This window comes from Ammospiza caudacuta, chromosome 4 (assembly GCF_027887145.1).
Source record: "Ammospiza caudacuta isolate bAmmCau1 chromosome 4, bAmmCau1.pri, whole genome shotgun sequence".
Taxonomy (NCBI): Eukaryota; Metazoa; Chordata; class Aves; order Passeriformes; family Passerellidae; genus Ammospiza; species Ammospiza caudacuta.
In genome coordinates this window covers 10,989,388-11,011,671 of record NC_080596.1, presented here as the reverse complement: position 1 = coordinate 11,011,671, position 22,284 = coordinate 10,989,388, and the positions used below count along the sequence as shown (strand labels likewise).

The window sequence follows — 22,284 nt, the reverse complement described above, 5'->3', positions numbered from 1 at the left end:
ACAAGTTCCACTTGAATTTGAGCAACTTGGTCCCTGACAGGTATCCCTGCACATGGCAGGGGGCTTGGAAGTAGATGATCTTTAAGATGATCCTTCCAACCTAAGCCATTCTGTGATTCTGATTCTTTATTGTGCAGGTGAACACTTAACAGATTGAACAGGGAAACTGGGGGATCTCCTTCACTGAGATACTCGAGAACCATCTAAAAGCATTCATGTGCCATGTGCTCCCTGCTTGAGCAGAGAGGTTGGACCAGATGAGCCCACCAGTGTTCCCTTCCAGACTTACCAGTTTTGTGATATACCTCATCCAAGTGTGAGCCTTTACTGTAATATTTTACTATACTATATATGCATATGTAAGTATACATTATTTTAGAATATTAGTGTAATCATAAAAGGTGATTTGTTTTAGGAATTGCTGTTCAGAAATTGATTTTTTAATTACCTCTAAGATTATGTCATCTGTCTGACCACTAGTGTCTCCACATTTGCAGACATACTTCACATTTCACTTGTATATAGTTCATTCATTAGGGTTTCTTCAGCATTTTCTGGAAGGAATCATGCAGCTCCCCACCTCCAGTCTGTTTGGGCAGTATTGTGTATACATGGTGATCAACACAACTGCATTTTCTTCTCTTGTGGTTTTTCAAACCCTAAATACCGTTGCCTAAAACTTCACCAGTGCTCAACGCCTTGTTTTCTCAACCTTCAAGTCAGATTGCACCATTTCTTTAGAAAGTAGGTAGCAGAAAAGATCCTGTGATGGGATGGGACTTCTTGCTGTCTAAGAGCTGACCAAGGCTAAACTCCTATGCAGACTATTTTTAAAAATCCAGTGTTTTGCTCCCAGCCCATGTGTGAGTATTACAGGGGAGCCAAATGGACCTGGAAGAAATCACTGCTGCATAGTTAAGTGGGCTGCCTTTGTTTTTGGATTTAATTTACAACTCTTGCAAACTATGGTTTTCCCACAATTGTATCTCAGAGTGCAGAATGAACAGTACCAACCTATACCAATACAATCAGAATAAAATAACAGCAGAATTTTAAAAAGATCATGACCACAAATAACACTGAGAATTACTCTTAAGCCATGTAAAACCATGTTGTGAAAGCACACGAACTGAGCACATAGACACGAACCCTAGACATAACTGAACAGTCAGCAGGTGGAAGCTCTCAAGTCACTGTTCCACAGCAGTGTGCTGGTTCTCTTTCCATAGCTGGGAGAGCATTGCATGGGAGGTTTTGTCTCTGTCACTGTTTGTCATGATCAGAATACAGCCAGGGACCATCTGTTGAACAGTTACTTGCAGGGCAATATGTGGTATAGCATTCAAGTCAAGCCTAAATAAATAACTGCAATTTTTGAATTTCTTAGTGACTTTGTATTAATTCCATCAGACCTTCAAATTGGCTGAGAGCATTTCTAACTATTTTTCTTGGTTTTGGAGACATTATCTACTTTGCATAAGGACTTCAATCAGAGTATTAATACTTGCTTAGAAGTACATACTTATAAAGTAAATACTTAGAAGGAAAAGAAGCCAACACCTTCTTTTCCTTGTAAGGATATCTTTCTGATATAGCAGGAGTAAACATTGATCCACAAAGAAAGCTTTATTTCCTGTTTAAACTGTCAGCGAACAAACGTGCTCCAGATGTTAGCCTAATGTTTTTACAGTAAATGCAACTCCTGTGATTACAGCACCATTTTCACCCATAACACTTAAGTGCTAAAGTACTTTCTTTCTTTAACTATTGTAAATGGACTTATATTTATACAGTAAATGCCACTCCTGTTAGCATGGCATCGTCTCCACCTTAAGATTAGCACCTAACTGCTAAACCAGTTCCGTTCTGGAAATAAGAACCTAAGAACTTCTGGTTCTAAATCCACAGTAAGAGAAATTTCCTAGAGCGCTGCACGGGATGGGCTTTGTTTGTTGGAGAAATTTTTGTCACGGAATAATGCGACAGCCACTTCGCACGTTCCCCGTACGAGCTCTTCCCAAGGGGCGCAGCAGCCTCTCTCTCCTGTGTGCATGAAGCGGAGAAGGTGGGGAGGACACGCTCAGGAGACAACATCTCCGCTCTCAGCCTCTCTCCCGTGTGCATGAAGTGGGGAGGACACGCTCAGGAGAGAACATCTCCGCTCTCAGCCTCTCTCCCGTGTGCATGAAGTGCACAAGGTGGGGAGGACACGCTCAGGAGAGAACATCTCCGCCCTGGCGGCCGGGCGGAATGCTGTAGCTTAGAGCGGGCGGGCAGCGCACCATCAACGAGGCTGGAAAAGACCCCTGGGATCACCGAGTCCAAATGTGACCTTGTCACCCAGACCATGGCACCAAGTGCCACATCCAGTGTTTCCTTAAACACCTCTAGGGACGGTGACTCCATCCGCTCCCTGGGCAGCCCATTCCAGGGTCTCATCACCCTTTCTGTGAAGGAATTCCTCCCAGCGTCCAACCTACACCTCCTCCCCTGGCGCAGCTCCAGGCTGTCTCCTTTCGTCATAGCTTAGGGCTATGTCCTCTTGAATGAAGCGAGCTGCGTTCGTGGGCGCAGGGCCGGGCAGCGGGGGGTCGCAGGGACATGGACATGGGCAAGGACAGGGGCATGGACATGGGCAGGGATAGGGAGCGACAGGAACGCGGACACGGCCGAGGGTAGCAGCCCAGGCGGCGGCGGCGGAAGTGGCGGCGGCCGCCCCCCCGCGCGCGTCACGGCGCGGCGCAGGCGCGCGGCGGGGCTGCCGTGGCTCCCGCTCCCCTCAGCCGTCTCCCTCCTCCCCTTCTTCCCTCCCTCCGGCCGTCCCTCCCTCCGGCCGCCGGGCCGCGGCTCCTCCCTGCACCACCTTTGGCCGAGTCGCGCGAGTGCGCAGACGGCTCAGCTCCTCGGCGGCAGCGGCTTCATCCGTGCCGAGCATCAGTCGGGAAGGCGCGTCCTCCTCCCCTGCCTCCTCTTCTCGCTGCCCCGCGGCCATGGAGCTGCCCGAGAGCCAGTGCAAGAAAGTCAAGCTGAGCAACAGGGTGCCGAGCTGGGTGAGCGGGCGGGAGGGCGGGCGGTGCACGGGGGGCAGGTGGGCGTGTGGGGGCAGGGGAGCGGGGAGGAGGAGGCAGCGCCGAGCGCCGGGGTGATGTGGCAGGGGGCGGCAGCGGGAGCCGGGACGGGGGCTCCGGGCGCCGCTGCCCGCCGGGCCGGGAGGGATGCGGGGCGGGGGCGCGGCGGGGCGAGCCCGGTCACGGAGCGGCAGCGCCGGGGGCAGCGCGGCCGGGAGCCCCGCGGGGCGGCTGCGGGGAAGGGCAGGGAGCCCCTCCGGGGAGCACCCAGCTCTGAAGGCTTCATCCCTGCCTCTTCCGCCGCGAGCCCTCGGCTTCCAGCTTTTTGGAAGAAGGAAGACTTAAGAATGCGATCTACAATGTGGCCATTCATAAACCTGAGTTGGCCAGAGACTGGGGCTCTTTGTATAGCGGGTGTTATGTGGAAAACTGTCGAGACTGGGCTTAAAAAAATCTAACCAAAGCCTTCATTCTTGTTCATAAAGATGGGGGAAGATCGGTTTACAGCAAAGACCAAAATGCAGCTATTTAGAAGAGACATTGCAGGCCTTTGAGAGCATTTGATACCTCTGATGATGCAAGACAAGCGAAAAGAAATGGAAAAGAAAATATGATTTCTTTCAATCAATGCTGAGTTGAAACAGGCAAGACATAAGATCCAGAAAAAATTTGATATGGATGTAAGAGTGTAAATCAGTCTTTGAAGTCTTGCTGTGAGTAGCGCAGGCCACAGCTTTCTTGATAAAAGCAGCTGTTGCCTGAAAAACGGGGGAAGTTGCTGTCGTAGTTCTGGGTAGATGTTGTGCCTGTCCAAGCCTCTGACACCGCGTACAAGCTCAAACTCGTTCACAAAGAGAGTAATCGGCAATTTACATTCTTTCAGTTTCCACTAGAAAAAAGCAAAATCAGATGTTTAGAAGATAGTGAAATAGACTATGACTGCGTGGGGTTAACAGAGTGTATGCAAAAGTTACTCTGTATCATTTCCTTCATCACAAGCAAAGCCAAGATAGCTTTGTCCAAACGGGGCAATTCCATAACGGACATTAAGTGTTTGCTGAGCTCAGCTGAGGTTGGCAACCCCCTTTGTGCTACGTGGCAAGCAGAGGAAGTCTTCCACTTCTCCCTTTTTCTTCAGAAGACCTCAGCTGAAATGCTCTCTATAAACCAATAAGCTGCACCAGGAGCAAAAGTGCCGCTGATTCACATGCTCCACAGGCAAATGTTCTGGCACTTCTGGCTCTGCATCTGTTCAGCTGAGAGCGAAGGCAAAGCAGCTTACCCTGATGGACTTGGCAGCCCCCAGGAGAGTAGGCAGAGCCCCGTCTTTCAGTATTTCTCTGTGTGTGCAGTGTGATTCAAAATACACCTCTGCCTGTGGAAATGCCCTTGCCAAGCCCACCTCTGAGCACAGCAAACAGTTACTCCCCATTTACAGGCGCAGCATAGCCACAGACACTGTCATTAAGTGTGGAAAACACGGCTTAATAGGGAGACATGTGGAACACTTTCTTTAGAGTGGCTTGGATTCCTAACATTCCTAACAGCTGTTATGTCAGTTTGCAGGTGACTCAGAATGAGAACTTGCTCCAATTCTTGTTTCTGAGAGCATATTCAGTAGGGTAATTTTGGCTTCATTTTTTATCCATCCCCTCTGAGGCCAGGCAGTGAGTCCCCTCCATCACTGGTCAATGAGCTGTCTCTGCTTTTGGTCATACTGGTATGGCAGCAGGTGGCAAGCAAAGACACGCTCCTTAATAATATCTTTAGCACTGAATTTCTTGTATCCACAGTCCTGAGGAAGATTCTAGGTGATTGCCGCTACTGTGATCTTTCAAATTGTCCCAACTTTAGAGCACCTGGCAAAGGGGAGCTAGTCTGTGTTGAGAGCATGCATTTGGCAGCTTGGGTGGTGCTTTATGTAGAGGTGTTTAAGTGCCTTATTGTCACTGTGGTAATCTGGTTTCTGGTGGGCTATTGTAAGGATCCAAGTAAGAATTCTTGTTGTAAATGGGAGAAAATGTAATGGTATAGGCTATGGCAGAATATGGATTGGGGAATTATGTGTTTAAAAGAGTAAAAGATATTGCTCAGGTGTAATTTCTGGGCTTGCCCTTCCTTCCCAAGCACAGTTGTCCTAATCAAAGCACAGATTTTCAAACCAGAATTTGAGAAATTGAGAAAGTAGCTAATGGGAAGTATTCCTGACAGATCTTTTAGTCCTGAAATCTCATATAAATATGTAGGTATAACCTCTGTGGTAGCTGAATTTTTGTGTTGGAACCATTTCTGTTTTCCTTATTTGTGTTTGTATGTAGACAAAAAAGATGGGCACTGCTCCATGTGTTTGAGTTTCTGTTTGGCTATTGAGCAGAACACTTTGCAGGGAATAAAAAGAAAGCTACCAATTGGTTATCAGTGCTGAATAATAAATGTCATAAAGATGTGTTGTTATCAGGGAGTCACTGGTTTATAAGAGCCATGGTGAGCAAGTTAACAAATGACCTAAAGAACTTCTGTTAAGACTGGAAGTGAGAAAGGCATTGAAAGTAAGACTGCAATTCAGAGGGGAGATTGCATGTGTGGCTTTTGCAAACTTATGGGGGTTCCTGACTTGGGAAGCCAATGCTGTCATCTTAGAGCAGAAAGATATGGAATTACAGTTTCTTCAGTGTATGTGGTTTATATGGAAACTGTGTCTGTTTTCTGATCCTTCCAGCTTCAAGCTGTCCCAAGTTTATGATGCAGCTTGGGGAGTCTCAGCTTGCCATGGAAAGATTTACTTCCTTCCCCAGAAGAGTAAATTGCTTTGTGAAAACTTAAAATTTGATATTGATCGTGGAATCACAATATTTTATTGTTGCTTGGAAGTAATGAGGAATAAATTCAGCTTATGCCAGTGTGTATGCCATTTGTCTGTTAACCATAAAACAATTAAGATATAATCTCTTCTTTTGGCTGTCTTATGATCTTGGCATTGCAGCTTGGGTTTGCTTTCCGTCATCTGGTTGCCTGTCTGTGTTCTTGCATCAAAGGTGTTTGGCACTGAAAGTCTGATTTGGTTTTGGCAATAAAAAAATTATAGCTGTAACTGGGCAAAACATCAAGAATAATAATAAAAAACTATGTCATCTTAGGAAGTCTGTACATAAAAAAGTTGACAGAGTTAGTATTTCCTTTTGACCCCCATCATCTTTCTTTCTTTCTTTTGTTCAAGGTGTGTGTAATCATTAATTTCCTTGGTCAACTACCTGCAAAGCTAAAATTTACCTTCATGGCAGGAAAAGTAAACACTGGGGTTATCCTTCCCTCTTTATCATTGCAGCTCTCCAGTGCACATCCAAGAAAGGATTTCTTTAGTACCCTTTTTTTACTTCAATCCCAAGATGTTTGCCTTTTGGAGCAATTTAAGTTTCTTGTGAGAAATGAACCAGCATGGTGGGGGAGAAGAAAGGAGGGGTAAATCAGCATTCTCAGCTGACATTACTGCTATAATGAAGCACAATGGACTGAAGCACTATTTCTGTTTTACGTGGCAAAATAGGAGGGTAAATATTAAGGTGAAGTGTTTGTCTACAGAATGCAGAAGCAGTGTGTTGCAGGGTGGAAGACATTTTTATGGGGATGTCAGAGTGGAAATACCCAATGGCTGTTAAAAATGCAGATAAACCTTGGTGATTAATGCCCTTTTTTTCATTAGCCACTTTACAAAAATATACTGTGTCCTACTACAGTGAATGTAATTGGGCTTAGAATTTGAAAATAGCTTTTTCAAAGAGAACTTGCACATCACACTGTTTTTCTATCCCATGTTTCCTTACTTTCATTTCTTTTAACATTATTAATATAGATCTCCAAAGTGATGCTTTGATATAGTGTAAAAGGAAATGACTGTTCTTTATGTCTGGTATAATTTTGGTTGGTCATTTAATTTCATCAGTTGATAGTCATCAAATTTCATGTACAAGAATTTGAAGACTTCCTAAATAATTCAAGACCACAAACAATATGTGCCAGTGAGTATTTTTTTGTGCCACATCAATATTTGTATTTGTATGTCAGGGATAGTAATTAAAAACTTGGGTTATTGAAGATACAATGTTCAGCTATATGTGCTCAGTGGTGTGGGCAAATCATAGGGAAGCAAATTTATTTAATAGGAAAGTGAACATAATTCGGGAACTACTTTTTTTTTTTTTTCTTTTTTCAGCAACGGAGAATGACTTGCTAAATTATTAACTTTTTAGAGCACCTCTTTAAAATTGGTTTTCTTTCAGAAGATAAGGGGGATTTGGGTACTGCTTTGCCTAGGATTAGTGCTGAGCTGCCTTGTTTGTGTGCCTGTACACAGACACAAAAGGTGGGTCAGCTGGTGGCTGGCAGGTGTGTGTTTGAGTGCATGCAGACTCTTTGGGCACTTTTAACCTTTAGTCTTAGGTGCCTGCTTCTGGAGTACAGGTGAGTTATTGTCCCTCTGCTCAGCTCGCTGGCTGCTCCACTGCACATGTGTGCCTCATCCTCGAGAAAGGCCTTCTCCTTCTCCTTGCTGTGATTTCTCATCTCTGCTAAGTAGATATTAATACTTTTTTTTTTTCCATAAATGTTGTGTCTTTTTCATATTTTAAGAATCCCTCCAGCCTACTTCCTCAGGGTTTCGTGAGTTTTTTAAACCTAGTGTAATACCCTGATTAGTTTCATTGCTGCTTTCCTAGTTTCCTAGAAAAGAGAGGAAGCTGATATAACTTATGGAATATGGACTGGAAGAAGTCTCCTTGGATGAGACATTTGACCTCTAATGTACGAGTCTGATGACAGACTTGTTGCCAGGGTTCAAAAGCCAAGCATGTGTGGGTTTATGTCTTGTAAGAGAGCTTACTGAGACAGTGGCATGGGATTTGTGCTTTGAGACTGCTGTTTCTCCAGTGGCTGGTACAATGCAGTACAACTGCAATTAATCAGAGAGAATGTAGCTATTACTGTGTTAGTTTGAATGGCTGTGTACATTCATTATGCACTATATAGCTTTTAATTGAAGCACTTCAATTATTTGTGTTGGTTTTAATTCCACAATTTGCTCACTGAGATCTCCAATTTTATGTACTGCATAATTGTTCCTGCTATAAGAAGAAAGATTTTGACTTTTTGACTTTTGGTTTTAGTCAGCTGTATTGCGTGCACTTTGTGCACAAACCAGCTTTGTTTTAGGAGATAAATTATTTGAAGTAACATGATCAGCAAGCGTAACATAATTTTGTATGGCTATAACTTGTTTGCAGATTGTGGTTTCTTCTGGGTTGATATTCAGTGTTCATCCAACTTTAGTTGCTGGACTATCACCACTGAATTACAGAGTTATTGTGTTTAAAACTGAACACAGGTTCTTACCTTGGGCTTCTGTTTGTACTAGCTGTGAGCCCAGCCATGTCTAGAAGTGGGGCATAAAATCACACAACTTCATGATTTCCAAATAAGTTATGGATAAACCTTTGAATAGAAGAATGATGTAGCAGCAGTCCTTGAAGCCACAAGTAGATACCATATTTTTGTTAATTCTGCTTTGTGGTGTCCCTCTCTGGAACTATGAACAGCTCTCTGCTAGTACTCCATAGAGGAAAATAGTCCCTACTTTCTTTTATATTAAATATACTGCATCTTTTCTTTTTTGACTGGCACTGAAACAATGATGAAAGAGAAGGTAGTGGCAATATATTTGCAAGCAAGGGAAGCCAAAGCAGCATTAAAGATACCACTAATCCCTCTCATCCCCTGCCCCCTTCTCTCTTTTTTTAAAGTCCTTTTTTTTGTTTGATTGTTCATGCATGGTCTGACAATCTAAGGTCTTGATCTTTCACAAAGTTCATATAACTAGATACCATTAAAGTCTGGGATGATGCCAAGGCTGATCTTCCTGTGGGCTCTCTCACTTCAGATTGTGACATGTGTTTGACAGCAGACTTATCTTACTGAATTTATTTGTAGAGCAGGTTATTATGCTGAATAGTTTTAAGAAACTCGGTAACCAGCTTTATTTTAATTAAAATTATATTTTTAAACCCCTATCTTTAAAATAAATTTTTTAAAAAGTTCCTTGAAATAATACTTTCTTTAAACATTTAGAATCAATGATAACTATCTCTTGTCTGGAGACTGATGATAGACTGGAGACTGTGCCACACATAAAGACACTTGCTTAACTGAAATTTGGGAGAGATGTGCATAGTTTGCAATGAAAAGGCCTCTGAGGAGTTAAAAATGAGCCAAAGAGCCAGTGCCACCAAATTTGACAGGCATGATCTGCCCTTGGTGAAGCCAAGTTGGCTGTCATAAATCACCTCCTTATTTTCTGTGTGTCTTAGCATAGTTTCCAGGATCTTCTGCCCCATGATCTTGATGGGCAGAAAAGAGAGACTGGTGGGTTTGTACTTGTCCAGGTCTTCCTTACTTTCCTATTCAAAAACAGGATTATGTTCCTCCTTTTTCAATAGAAACTGCTGTGGCTTCTCAAATATGGTGGATCATGACTTAGACACATCCTCCACCACCAGTTCACTAAGGAGCTGTGTATGCATCTCATCAGGTCCCATGGACTGTGCACCTTCAGGCTCTGCAGATGGCCTCAAATGTGGTCTTCTACCTTGGGCAATGGTTCTTCATTGTCCCAGTCCCTCCATTTGCCTTTCATGACTTGGGTGGTGTGACTGGAGCACTTGTCAATGAAGATTGAGGCAAAAAATATAATTGACTACCTCAGCCTTTTCCATGTCTCTGGTAGCCATGTCTCCCTTTTCCATCCAGAGAAAGCCTACATTTTCCCTAGTCTGCCACCCTCTATAGGATTCCTTTTAGTGTTTGAGTTTGTCCAGGAGTTCCTTGTTCATCCATGCAGGTTTCCTAGCTGTTTTTGCCTGACTTCCTCTTCGTTGGGATGAATCACTCCTGAGCTTGGAAGAGAGGGTCCTTGAATATTAACCAGTTTTCTTGGGCCCCTGTTCCATTAAGGTCTTTATCTCATGGTGCTCTATCAAGCAGATCCCTAACATTACTTGAATAGAAGTCAACTCAAGCAGCTATAGCAGTTTATCTCTCTTTATTATAGTTGATTTTTCTTAAGCAAGTTTTATTTGAAAGTAGAAGTTGATTAACCTGTCAGTCCCAAGCTTCACTGAAGTAGCCCAAGGGGTGTGGTTGTCTCTGGCCGACTCTTCTAATTTCCTGTGCCGCCTTTGATCCATGCTGGAGCTGATGGAATCAGTATTGGTTTTACTTCCATTTTTCTGTCCTCAAGTCTTTCTTTGTGCCTGTGAATGAATTTGTTTGCTTTGCCAACTCACCCTTTATCAAAGACTTAATCGACTTCTTCTTTTCCAGGGAATGCAAAGGGCAACCAATGTTACCTACCAAGCTCATCATGTCAGCAGGAATAAGAGAGGCCAAGTGGTAGGAACAAGAAGTGGTTTTCGTGGATGCACAGTCTGGTTAACAGGTACAGCCATGGATTTCTGAGGATCCTTATGTTTTAGTTACTCCTTTGAAAAGCTACTTAGCTGTAGCTCTTTTTTGCATGCAACACTGAATGTTTGTGAAATCTAAGACCTTGATGCAATTTTATTACTATTTTTAGGTAGACTAGCAGGAAATTACTCTGGGACAAATAGTAACTTGAGAATATATTTTGTTCAGTGCTCTGAGAGGGTTGTTTTTTTGATACTGTCTGCTACTTAATTCTGATTTCCTTTGTGTGTCTTGCTTTTTTTCCCCCATTCTTTTTGTTTTAACCAATTCTGTCTCTTTGTACTGTCTATTTTATCTATTTAGAAATGAAATGCAACGCAGCTTTGTTTTTGTAAGAGTCTGTACTTCTGGATCTTTTCTGTACAAGCCTCTTCTCTTTGGATTCTTATTGTCTCCTTGGTTTGAAATAACATCTCAATATAAACCTGTGCCATTGGACAGCAATTGCATGTTTAGGCAATGCATACTGGCAGTTAGTTTTGAAGTCAGCTCTGTGGGACTTTTTTTTGTATATAGAGAAGATAAATACATTCTGGAAGACATTTTTTATTTTGTAACAGTGAGGAAATTTTTTCTGTCTTTCAAAGTTTTTGGAAGCTTTAAAATATTCCCTGTAAAGTTGTTTTATTTTTATTTTTAGTTAATCTGGTAATTTAAAAAATAGCAAAATATATAATTTAATTGGCTTGTAAACATTTAGAACATTGTTGTATTGCAACATAAAAGATAAAAAGTATTAGGGAAACTTACTACATTTACATTACGTAAAACTGATTTCCACTAGTGTTAGTAAATGTGTGTGAAATGTAAAGCAGTCATTAACAAAGTGCTGAGAGCCACTCCAAGCAGATTTGCTTGCTGTCATGTATTTCTTTGGGAAAAGAATGGAGCCCTTTCTCTCCCTCTTTGCATCACACAGCTCCAGCCTGTCTCAATGCTTGAATGATCTGGTGGGCTGCCTTTCTGTTTCTTCTGGTAATTCATTAATCTAATTTTGAAAAAGGTCATGATAAAAATGTGTTCTCAGTTATCTGCATGGCAACATTTTCCAGTCAATGTTCTTTTTAAACAAATGTAATCTTAATGTTCAATTTCCTTTTTTTTTCAGGAAGGAGGGTGGTGGTAAGATATCAAGAATATGTGTGGGAAGCTAGGTTTTTGAAGATGTTTGAGCAGTAATGTGAAAGGGTGAAAAGGACTGTAAGCATTGAAGTAAGCAATATTAGCCATTCTAGAACCATGCAAACATGAGTCTCAAAATTCTAATAGGTAATAGAATAAAAGCTGAAATATTGGGACACTCCAAGACTCTCTCACTTTGTCAGCACTCATGGAGTTGGAGTGCATGGAAAGATCTTTCAGGGATTGCTTTTCATTTTTCAAGGTAACCTTTATTGAGAGCTCTTTTTTAATGAATGTTGAGTCAGAGGGTCCTCGTAAAGAAAACTGAGGAATTTAGGAAAAATGTGGAAAACCATTGCTTTAATGTGTAAAATAATATGCAATTTTTAGAGTGTAAGTTATTTTAAAGACTTGTCACCTTGAGGAATGTTTTTAAGTACGTTAATGTATAACCTTAACTTTTGCAATTCATTGCATGTTGGAGACCAAATGATGTGTGAAAAGACAGAGCATGTGAGTGAATAGCAAGCTAGATGTGGGGACAAAAATGGCAAGCCAAAGACCTCAGTGAGAAGTAAATGAAGAAGTTGCTGAAATCTTCTTTTGGATTGTTGTGCCTATTTTCTGTGATGGGGGTGTACGTAACTGCTGCCGAAAGAAGACCATTCTGTTTCCTGCCTTGTGTTCCTTCTCTTGCCTAGCACAAGCTGTACCTCTTGCCCAACTCAACACTGAGCTGATTTAACTTAGGAAATCATCAGTGAACTTACCACAGCCTCCTCCCAGATAGACAAGAGGGAGAAAACCCTTTACCTTACTCTCTCTTTACCTATTGTCTGTGTAAAAGCCACTTGGCTTATATTCCAAGTAAGCTTATCCAGAAGGCATTGCTGCTGATGCCTGTTACTTTGGGATTTTCACAATGTACATGTACTACAGCTTGCCTTAACTTGTTCCTATGCTTATATATTTATATTATTATTGACTATTTTAGGTCTGTCTGGTGCTGGGAAGACCACAGTGAGCATGGCACTGGAGGAGTATTTAGTGTGCCATGGTATTCCGTGCTACACTTTGGATGGTGACAATATCCGCCAAGGCCTTAATAAGAACCTGGGTTTCACACCAGAAGATAGAGAGGAAAATGTGCGTCGTATTGCTGAAGTTGCTAAATTGTTTGCAGATGCTGGTTTGGTGTGCATTACTAGCTTCATCTCTCCTTATGCTCAGGTGAGTGTGAAAAACATCTAGATGAAGTGTAGGGAAAATGCAAAATATCATTCAGAATCCTAGTTACAAAAATCCATTTCTGAGCATAGCCAGAATCTAATACTTACTTGGTTGTTTGCTTTTTTTTTTGGTGGCGTTTGTGCTTTATGGAGGTGATTGCTCAAAACAGAAATAGTAATTTAAAATATAAAATGCTGACAATAATTCTATAAGTGGAACTATCCTTCAGTCCATTAGACAGAATTATTACTCTAATAATACAAACAAGCTCAAGTGATGTTCCAAGAAAGACTCTTAAAATTGCAATATCTTGTTTGATCCATGTAGATTCCAGTACTTTTTAAATATGAAGACTAGGTGTACACTTAACCTGAAGGCTTAGAAATTGCTTCTAAAAGCAATTTACCTCTTTTAGTGAATGAATGATGAGAACTTTATTTTTACCAAGTGACTTAAGGGAAAAGTGTTTTAATTGCCTGTAGGTTCTTTTTACTTTATTTCATGTTGTGTGTACAATATGACATTTATTTAAAACTTAAAATTAATGTAAATCCATGTTCACATTGTTGTGTTAAGACTGTTTTCACCTGTACATAAGAACCTGGAGGGGAGAGACAAAAAGGATGTGTGAACACCCAAGTTTCTTGAAGAATGACCCAGGGACTTTAAGCTTAGGTGTTTCACAGCATGAGAATGTGTTATTTCTTTGGTTAGAGTGGTGCAAACACTTCTGATAATAATTTGGGGAACTCAAACTCTACAGTGTAACAGAAGTCTCTAGCTATGAGAAAAATAACTAATGAACATTATTTAGTAAGAGAAGATTTTAGTGGATTTTGGAAGAACTTTTTTGTTCTCTCAGTGAAAGTCACCAATATTGTTCCAATGCTTGGCAAGCCATAAAAATATGATAAAATAATGGAAATAATAAAATATTTTGACTACACAAGTCTTGTCAGATTAAGGAATGTAGGGAAGACTGGTACTTGGGACAGAAGGGTGGTTATATCAAGAGCAGCAGATAACACCTCCTCCCTGCAGTACTCAACTAGGCAGATGTTATTCTTCAGATATATATGTATGGATATAGAAAACCCTGCATTCTATTGGCTGGGTTTGGTTGTGGGTTTTTGTTATAAATCAAGTTTAATGTAAAATATCTCACATCTTCCTGTCAGCTTTTACCATGTGATGTACTGTAGCCAAAGTGATGTACCTTGCAGGGCATCAGATAATCAAATCACATTTCTCTTTTGAAATTTTGAAAGCTTGTTTACATTGGGCTGTCATCTTCTTTAAAATGAATTTCAAAGGCAAAAGCCAGTAAAAATATATGGGGGCAACGTTTTAGGTTTTTTCTTCTGTTTTCTTGCAGGATCGTAATAATGCCAGACGAATTCATGAAGGGGCAAGTTTGCCTTTTTTTGAAGTATTTGTGGATGCCCCATTGCATGTCTGTGAGCAGAGAGATGTTAAAGGACTCTATAAGAAAGCCAGGGCTGGAGAAATTAAAGGTGAACTTAGTTGTAATCACATCCTTTCTACAGAAGTGTAATTATTGGTGTAATTAGTGAACCATTGGTGTAATTTGATTCCAGATGAGTGGATGTCCTCAAGTCTATCACCCTTAAAAAGAGTATGGATTCAGGACAGGACTGGGAAGAAAATTGGAATTAACTTCTAACTCATGGAACTGAGTAGCTAAGTGTGTAGGACAGTAAAAGGGAGGAAGTGGCTGACCACAGATAGAAAAAGCCTTGAGCACATTAAAGGTTGCAATAGAAACCACGTAATGATTGAGGATTAGTCTGTCTTTGTGTGTGCATTTACCAGTTGAAAAGAGCCTAATCCTTTCTAAAGTCTTTAAAGAACTGCATTCGTAAAACCTGCTAGTTTCTTCTAAAAAGTCAAACACGGCCGCTGTCACCTGTAAAGACCATTAAGAGCACTTCTGAAGATACTAACTTTTAAATCTGTGTTCTATTCTAGTTCCCATGGACATTATTTCCTATTCCCAGCCTCAGGTCAAGATTTAAGTATAACTTGCAGTAAAAAAAACTTAACTGTGCAATCATTCATTACAAGTATTGTTTCAAGTGCTGCTTTGCTGTGTTATGTTATAGTTTCACAAGCTGATGATAGATAGCTCTGTATTTAGTAGCAAAGCAGTTTTTTTTAAAGTAATCTCTTCTGGGGGTGGAGTTTGCAGATGCTGTATGAATTCACTTTAATCAGAAGTGATACAAAATTCAAGAAATCAAAGACATTTTGTGTGAGTGGTTGCTTGATACTTCTAGTGCTACAAGATATTTAATGCGAGCACCAGGAATAAATAAAGCTGAACCAAGATTTGTTCAAAGTCAAAGCAACATGGCTTGAGCTGACATGATACAAAGATACAGTTCTGTACAGAATCCTTATTTGTGCCTATTTTATGAACATCCTTAGTATTTTGTTAATTTTACAAGCCACGTACTGGAACTGTGTTCCTGAAGAAGTGGTAGTGAGGTAAACAGTGCCTGAGTAAGATACAAGTGGGTGTAGCAGTGACTTTATCTTATGACCTGTCTGATATACGAAGGATGAAAATTAAACAAACTTGCCAATTCATAAGGAAAGTGAGCAATTGTTATCAAGTTTTGCTCTGGAAATGGTAGTGAGACATTTTCTTTGTCTCATGTTCCCACTCCTCCAGTAATCAGATCCTTATAAAGTATACAGGTTTTGGAAAAGGTACCAGCCTTTCTTTATTACATGAGGTACTGCAGTAATTGATATTTTTCTTAGAGGAGGAACAAAACTACTAATTTTGAGGGTATTTAAATCCAAAGGGAAAAACTGGAGTACTAATGTTTGCATTTGCATTTGTGGAGGATGCAGGTGTTGAGTTGCTGAAGCCCAGCTGATATTCCTGATGGAGATGTGACTTGTAGTGCTGATACTCTTTGCCTTTGGGCTTGATTTTTCCTTGTTTATGCATGGGTGGTAGAATCTCCACAATTTCAAAGCAGGTTGCAAGCTAAGTAGGCCAGAACAAGTGTCACTGGTAGCTTGTACAGTCTGTGACAGCTATTATAATAAACACAGTCATCAATCTTACATTAGCAGCTATCTTGAGATGAGTAAATTAGCTCAACTAATGTAAAAGGTGTTGGAATTCCTTACTTCAGAGTACTGCTTGGTGGTATGAGTGTGAATTTACATATATGCTGGATGTTCATAATATTTTTTCATCCTTTATTTATTTTTTTAAGAGTAACAGTCAGATGATAGCATGACAAGCTCTGAGTTGATGCGCACAGTTCTTCTGCCAGTGCTCTTTTTTAATTCACAGTAAAAATCAAATAGCTTCACCAACAAATAAGTGCTTTGTATGTACTGCAGAATGATGATGTTTGATGCTGTCAGATACTATGATTAACAAAGAAGATAAAGAAAAAACCTGCTGATTTCCCTAAGAATTCCTGTATTAAGGAAGCTAAAACTCCATGTTCCTGCCTGTTGTGTTCATTTATATATAGAAAACTGCCTGTGAACAGCATTAAAGTGATGTCATCTTTTGGAGGAAGTCACCTAATATTTTTGTTTTATGTTCTGTAGGTTTTACTGGGATTGACTCTGAGTATGAAAAACCAGAAGCCCCAGAGCTTGTGCTGAAAACTGATTCCTGTGATGTGAATGATTGTATACAACAAGTTGTGGAACTTCTTCAAGAGAGGGTGAGCAGAAATGGAGACATATCTTAGAAATGTTTTTCCCAAGTATTTGTACGCGCAATCTGAATATAAGTGCTGAGAAAAACAAAGACAGTTTTTGACACATAAAGGCTTATGCATCTTTGAATTCAAACTTTTAAACTTGTCTTATTGTGTTTCCTTTTTAAGTATAAACAATGCACAGCATTGATCTCCAAGTGAAATAAGATTTGGTCAAGTGGAAAATTAATTTGTATCAATAACTGTAGAGGAGGCTGTCTCAATTGTTACAGAACCAACAGTGAATGCTGACTTAAAAATGCTAGCAACCAATTTTAAAGAGTCTGAATTTTTACATTGTCTCAATAGTGTACAAATTAATATATACTGCACATGTGAAGAGACAGGAGTGCACTTACAGATTGATTTGATCTCACTTAAATAGGGGCTGCTGTGCTTGTGTCTGCTTTCCCTTGTTTCCACTGTTTTTCTTGTACTAGTAAAAGTACTCCTGCAATTGTGTAATGACCAGCTCAGAAAGCTATCTTCTTCTGACATGGCTGAGTTGAGTTTATGGTTCATAGCTTCTGAAAAGGTAGATCTCTTTCCTTGTTCATGCCTGCAATCAACACCATCCCTTTTGAAGTCTCCAAGCCTTCTCTTGTTGCCTGATAAGTAGATTTGGCTCATTACCCAACCTAAAAACCTCACCCCCAACAAATGCCGCATGGAGAACAAAACAAACAGACAAAAAACCCCAAACCCAACACTAAAAGTGAAGGCAGTAAAGAGATGGCTTTATCCTCTTGGAACCATACCCCCAGAATTTGCTAATCCTCATGTAGAAGAAATGTGTTTCTTTACATTCTTATCTATAGTCAGTGGTTGGTGGATGATATTCCAGATAACTATTTCTTTTTAACTGAGATACTCTTGCAGATAATAACTCATGGTTTTTTTTATGTGAGTTGTGTGAGTTGGATGTTCTGGAAGTTTTGGGTATAGACAGTAGTTTGAGTAAATAAAGCTCTATAAAGTGTTGAAGTTGATACAAGCAAACAGGCTCACCATGCAGCTAGTACGAGTTAATTTTAACCCTCTGTGTAAGTACAGCTCTGGAGAGATTGTACTGAAATTTTCAAGAAAATTCCTCAAGGATGACTGTTTGCTTGGGGTTGCTCAGGAGATAAGACAGGGCAGAAAACCATAAGATAATTTTTGCCCAAACCCCCATCTGAATATTGTTTTGGAAGAAAATAGGAGAGCTGTGTAGGAGTCCCACCTATGAGAGGTGGCAGTTTCTGCCTGGAGGGGCCCTGTGCCTCCTGCTCAGAACAATTCATACTTATAGAAACCTATGTCACATGTGTCAAGATAATGATTCCCGAAGGCTTGCATTGGTACACAGTGCTGACTGCTGGCTCCTAGCCCAGTCAGCTTTGTTTAAGGCACATCTAGCACTTTTTTCCTCTTCTTTGAAGATAACAGTATAATGAATGGCACGATACCTTAGGGGTTGCATAGTTCTGTGAGAGACAGTGAAGTCGAGGCAAGGCTAAATGGGCATGTCTTGGTTTTAGACTATATTAATTCAGTGCTATCTTGAAAATATGATTTCTGTAGATTTCCTGTAGTCTGAATAAGAAGGGTGAAGAAGGACTTTTTATAAGGGCATTTAGGGAGAAGGCAAGGCTTTAAAGTGACAAAAGATAGTTTAGATATCAGGAATAAATTAATTACTGTGAGCCTGGTGAGACACTGGTACAGGTTGTCCAGAGAACCTGTGGATGCCCCATCCCTGGAGGTGTTGAAGGCCAGGTTTGATGGGGCTTTGAGCAACTTGGTCTAGTGGAAGGTGTCACTACCCATGGCAGGGAAGTTGGAACTAGATGATCATTAAGGTCTCTGCCAACCCCAACCATTGTATGCTTCTATGATTCTATGAAATAAATTGTTCAGCATTATAAAAACGTTTTTCAGCATTATGGAAACGTGCTTGTGCTGCAGAGAAGGCTACCTACATGCTCTACTTTAAATAACAGGGGCATAGCCAGGAACTCAAGAGAAGCAATTTTCCAATTTTATATGGCACTTGTTAAGACCTTGTGTGCATACATTGTCCAGGTTTGTGCCTTTCTCCTTCACCCAGAAGAAAACAGACATTGATGTGCTTCTGTGAGCTGAGCAGAAAGTCACCAAGATTGCCAGAGGCTAGAGTATGTCACTGCACAAGGAGAGGCTGGGAGGAAGTGGATTTGTTCAGACTGGAGAAGGCTAAAGGAGTTCTTGTTGCAGTTTCTATCATCCAAGTCAGAAAGTATAGGAAAGACTGATGAAGACTTATTTTAGAGGTGTACAAGTATACACAGCAGCACACATGAGATAAAATATGGGAGATTAAAATTAGACATAGGGGAGAAAACCTTTTGCTATAAAGATGGTCAATTATTAGAACAAGTTGCTTTGAGTGTTTGGGGTGCTCTGTCTTAACATCTCTGTCTTAGAGATGTTAAATTCTTGATTGGCCAAGGTCCTGAGCAGCTTGCTGTAGTGGGACCAGTTTTGAGCAGGAGACTGGACTAGATGATTTCTGGAGGCAATCAGCATCAGCAAAGAACCCACCACCCCAGTGTGAGGAGGCACATTTCCATAATGCTTCTAGTTTATTTTTTATTATTTTGTCATTTTTTATATGAATGCCTTGTGAAATAACAAATATTGTGGAATATTCTTTAACTTGTCCTTTGGTAGAATTAAGCTTTCTGTAAAACTGATGCCTCAGAATGGTCACTAGATGGCTTGCTAGCCTAACATTTTCCTAATTCCTAAAATTCATGCAGTTTAAAGATGCATGGATTCCTTTTGTTACTGGTTTTCTTGTTTTGTTGATGTCTTTGTAATCTAAGTTGATGTTTTAAGAACCACTTTCATGTGTGCAAGGGAGTCTAGGTTTAGTAATCCTACAAGTTCTCCCAATGTCAGACTCTGTTGTTAGAACTGTCTTCAAGCTGTTTACATTTGTATAATGAAGTAGGTTGTTGACAGAAACTGCATTGTGAAACCTTTGTTTTGCCCATTAGTGGGACACTAAAACCAGGGTAATACTTGAAGAGATCTTTTTAATAGGCACGTTTATTTTAAGCTATTGATGGTTTGTAAAATTAGGACATCCTCACCTGGTAATGAGCCAGGGTCCAGAGGGAAATCTGTGAGGCAGCTTAATGTGCTCTCCATCATTACAGTGTTGCTTACAGGAGGCAAAACCTTCATTTGATTCTGGGGTTGTTGTTGTCACAGGAGTCTGCTGCAGCTCTCCTGGGCTGTCATGCTGCTGCTCAGGCAGAGAAAACAAAAGGCTGATTTTGCCTAACTTACAATGTATTAAAATCTGCTTCCAAAGTGATGTCTGATATGTAATGGACCAAGCTTTTCCTTATCAAACATCATTTCTAAGTGCTAGTTTAATTTGTCTTTGTTTGATGCATCTTTGAGCATATGAATTATGCAACAGGCAGTGAAACTCATCACATCTTGATACTCCCTTAGTCATTTTATCTCTCACTTGTCAGCCTATTCTACTGCCTTTGTTTTTCGTTCCTTGGAGGTAGTGCCTAAGGTCTGATAAATGCATTAAAATTCCTGAGGTAACCTTGTGTTTTCTGCAAGCATGCTTATTTATTCTACCATGCATATACTGGAAAAGTCAAGATAATTTAATTATTGTTTGTTCTCTAAGGGTGAGCTTTTTTCCTCCAAAAGTAAAGCATTATTTTACAAAGATTTCTCAAACACTAAAAAATGTGTTTTAAATAGAATAGTCAGCCTCTTTTCACTGATTTTTTGCTACTGAATATCACTGGAACATTTGACTGGGTTTTGACATATTACACCATCCTTTGCTGGAGGAAACTCTTCACAGTTTTATCATAACGACCTTCTCTCTTCTTTTAATTATGGTTTTATCTTTGTTGATCTCTTCCAACAAGTTTAAAGTCTTAAGCATTGTGGAGTGATAATATCTTGCTTAATACACATGGAAGAGCACTGAATTTTTTCAAATAAAAATATGTTGGTTATAGAGCTAGGTTTTGGTTCATTGCATATATATGCACAGATGATGTCACATTTAAATATTCTAAGAGTTAGGATATAGATGAAAATACTGGTGTTATGGCATTAGCTGTAGGAAATACTTTTATCTTTTATTGTGTACTTCTGTATTAATTTTCAGTAGAGAAGGAGCTTTATGTATTTTGCCTTCATGTTGTCATTTCTAATGTGTCTTGTATAGTGAATAACTGAAAATCATAAGTGCTTAGTCTCTAAATCTTTTCTTACTTCTTCAGCATATTAAAAGCATTGAGTCTGCCTTTCTACTGTAGATAATGTAGGCATTAAGAAGTCATAAAAACTTCATTCAATTCAATAGTTAAATATTTACTAGATAAATGTTATATGGGTTACTTAAGGTTTAGAAAAAAACCTCTTGTCAGAATGTTTCACTTTAGCCAGTCTGCTGGCTTGAGTAACTAACAATATATCATAATCGTGGAACAGTGCTGGCTTTTAGATGAGCAAAAATTGCATAATTAATAAATTCTTGCTGCTGTCTAGTGCAACATTAGAATTTTACTTCTTGATGTGTGTTCAGTGCCTAAGAGGCATTCTGAGCAAACATTAAGTTCTTTTTATTCCTTCTATACAGGACATTGTACCAGTGGATGCCTCTTATGAGGTGAAAGAGCTTTATGTGCCAGAAAACAAGTTACAGTTGGCCAAAACTGATGCTGAGTCTCTGTTAACCCTGGAAATAAATAAGGTATTGTGTGTTCAGCTGTCTCATTGCTGCAGTTGAAGGACAGTCTGATCTGTTGCTTAGTGTAAGTAGATGCAGCAGAAATACCTGCAGTGGTTACAGAATACAACTTGATAGACTTTTTCCCTCTTTCCCTGTGTGAAAACAACAGCATCTGTGGTTTCTTTGTTTACTTACCAGAGATAATACATCTTCATACTTCCATGAATAATGTCTGGTATAGTGTTACTTAGTTTATCCCCACCCTGAAGCAAAAATCTACAGTGATTTCCTCCCACACTCCCTCCAGATCCATGGATGAAACCATGCCTGGAATGTCTTGTATGAGAAATTGTTTCTAGAAGTATTGCTTCCTTTTTTTTTTAGTTTACTTACATAAACCATTTTGTTGTGAATTGTAATTGCCTAGAAATATAAGGGAAATCAATTACTACTTCTTGATTCTTCCTGTTGGTAGCCTTCAGCTGAACAACATTAACTTTTAATATGCATACCAAGCTCAAACAATTGCAAAGACCAGATCTAGTTTATTGCCTTTTTTGCTGATTAGAGCATACTTGTGCTGTGTTTCTAGTTTCCAGCAGAGAGAATATAGAAAAGCATGGAATAACTTGATCAGCCCTATTCTTATTTTGGTTAAATACATTATTTTTCAACTCAGAGCAATTAGATGAAGCTGCTTCTGGCTGTGTTTTTGTTCTACTTCATTCATTTTTCTGTATAACTAAGCCTAAACACAGATACAGTGCATGAGTTTTTGCACTGGCTTTTTGATGGTATTACTAGAAGTTAAAGCTAAGCAGTTGATCTAGGAGCTGGCTAAGCTCAGAGTTCAGCATCT

General features: G+C 40.1%; 1 protein-coding gene across 1 annotated transcript in view; it reads left to right on the top strand.

The window, feature by feature from the left end:
• Nucleotides 1–2,841: 2,841 nt before the first annotated feature.
• The window catches only part of PAPSS1 (3'-phosphoadenosine 5'-phosphosulfate synthase 1), a 39,977-nt gene continuing 20,534 nt past the window's right edge, over nucleotides 2,842–22,284 (top strand). The window contains exons 1-6 of the mRNA XM_058803381.1: nucleotides 2,842–3,050; nucleotides 10,437–10,551; nucleotides 12,697–12,932; nucleotides 14,308–14,446; nucleotides 16,533–16,651; nucleotides 21,333–21,446. Of these exons, the coding sequence (XP_058659364.1) occupies nucleotides 2,991–3,050; nucleotides 10,437–10,551; nucleotides 12,697–12,932; nucleotides 14,308–14,446; nucleotides 16,533–16,651; nucleotides 21,333–21,446 (783 nt within the window). The 5' untranslated portion in view covers nucleotides 2,842–2,990. The remainder of the gene's footprint in view (nucleotides 3,051–10,436; nucleotides 10,552–12,696; nucleotides 12,933–14,307; nucleotides 14,447–16,532; nucleotides 16,652–21,332; nucleotides 21,447–22,284) is intronic.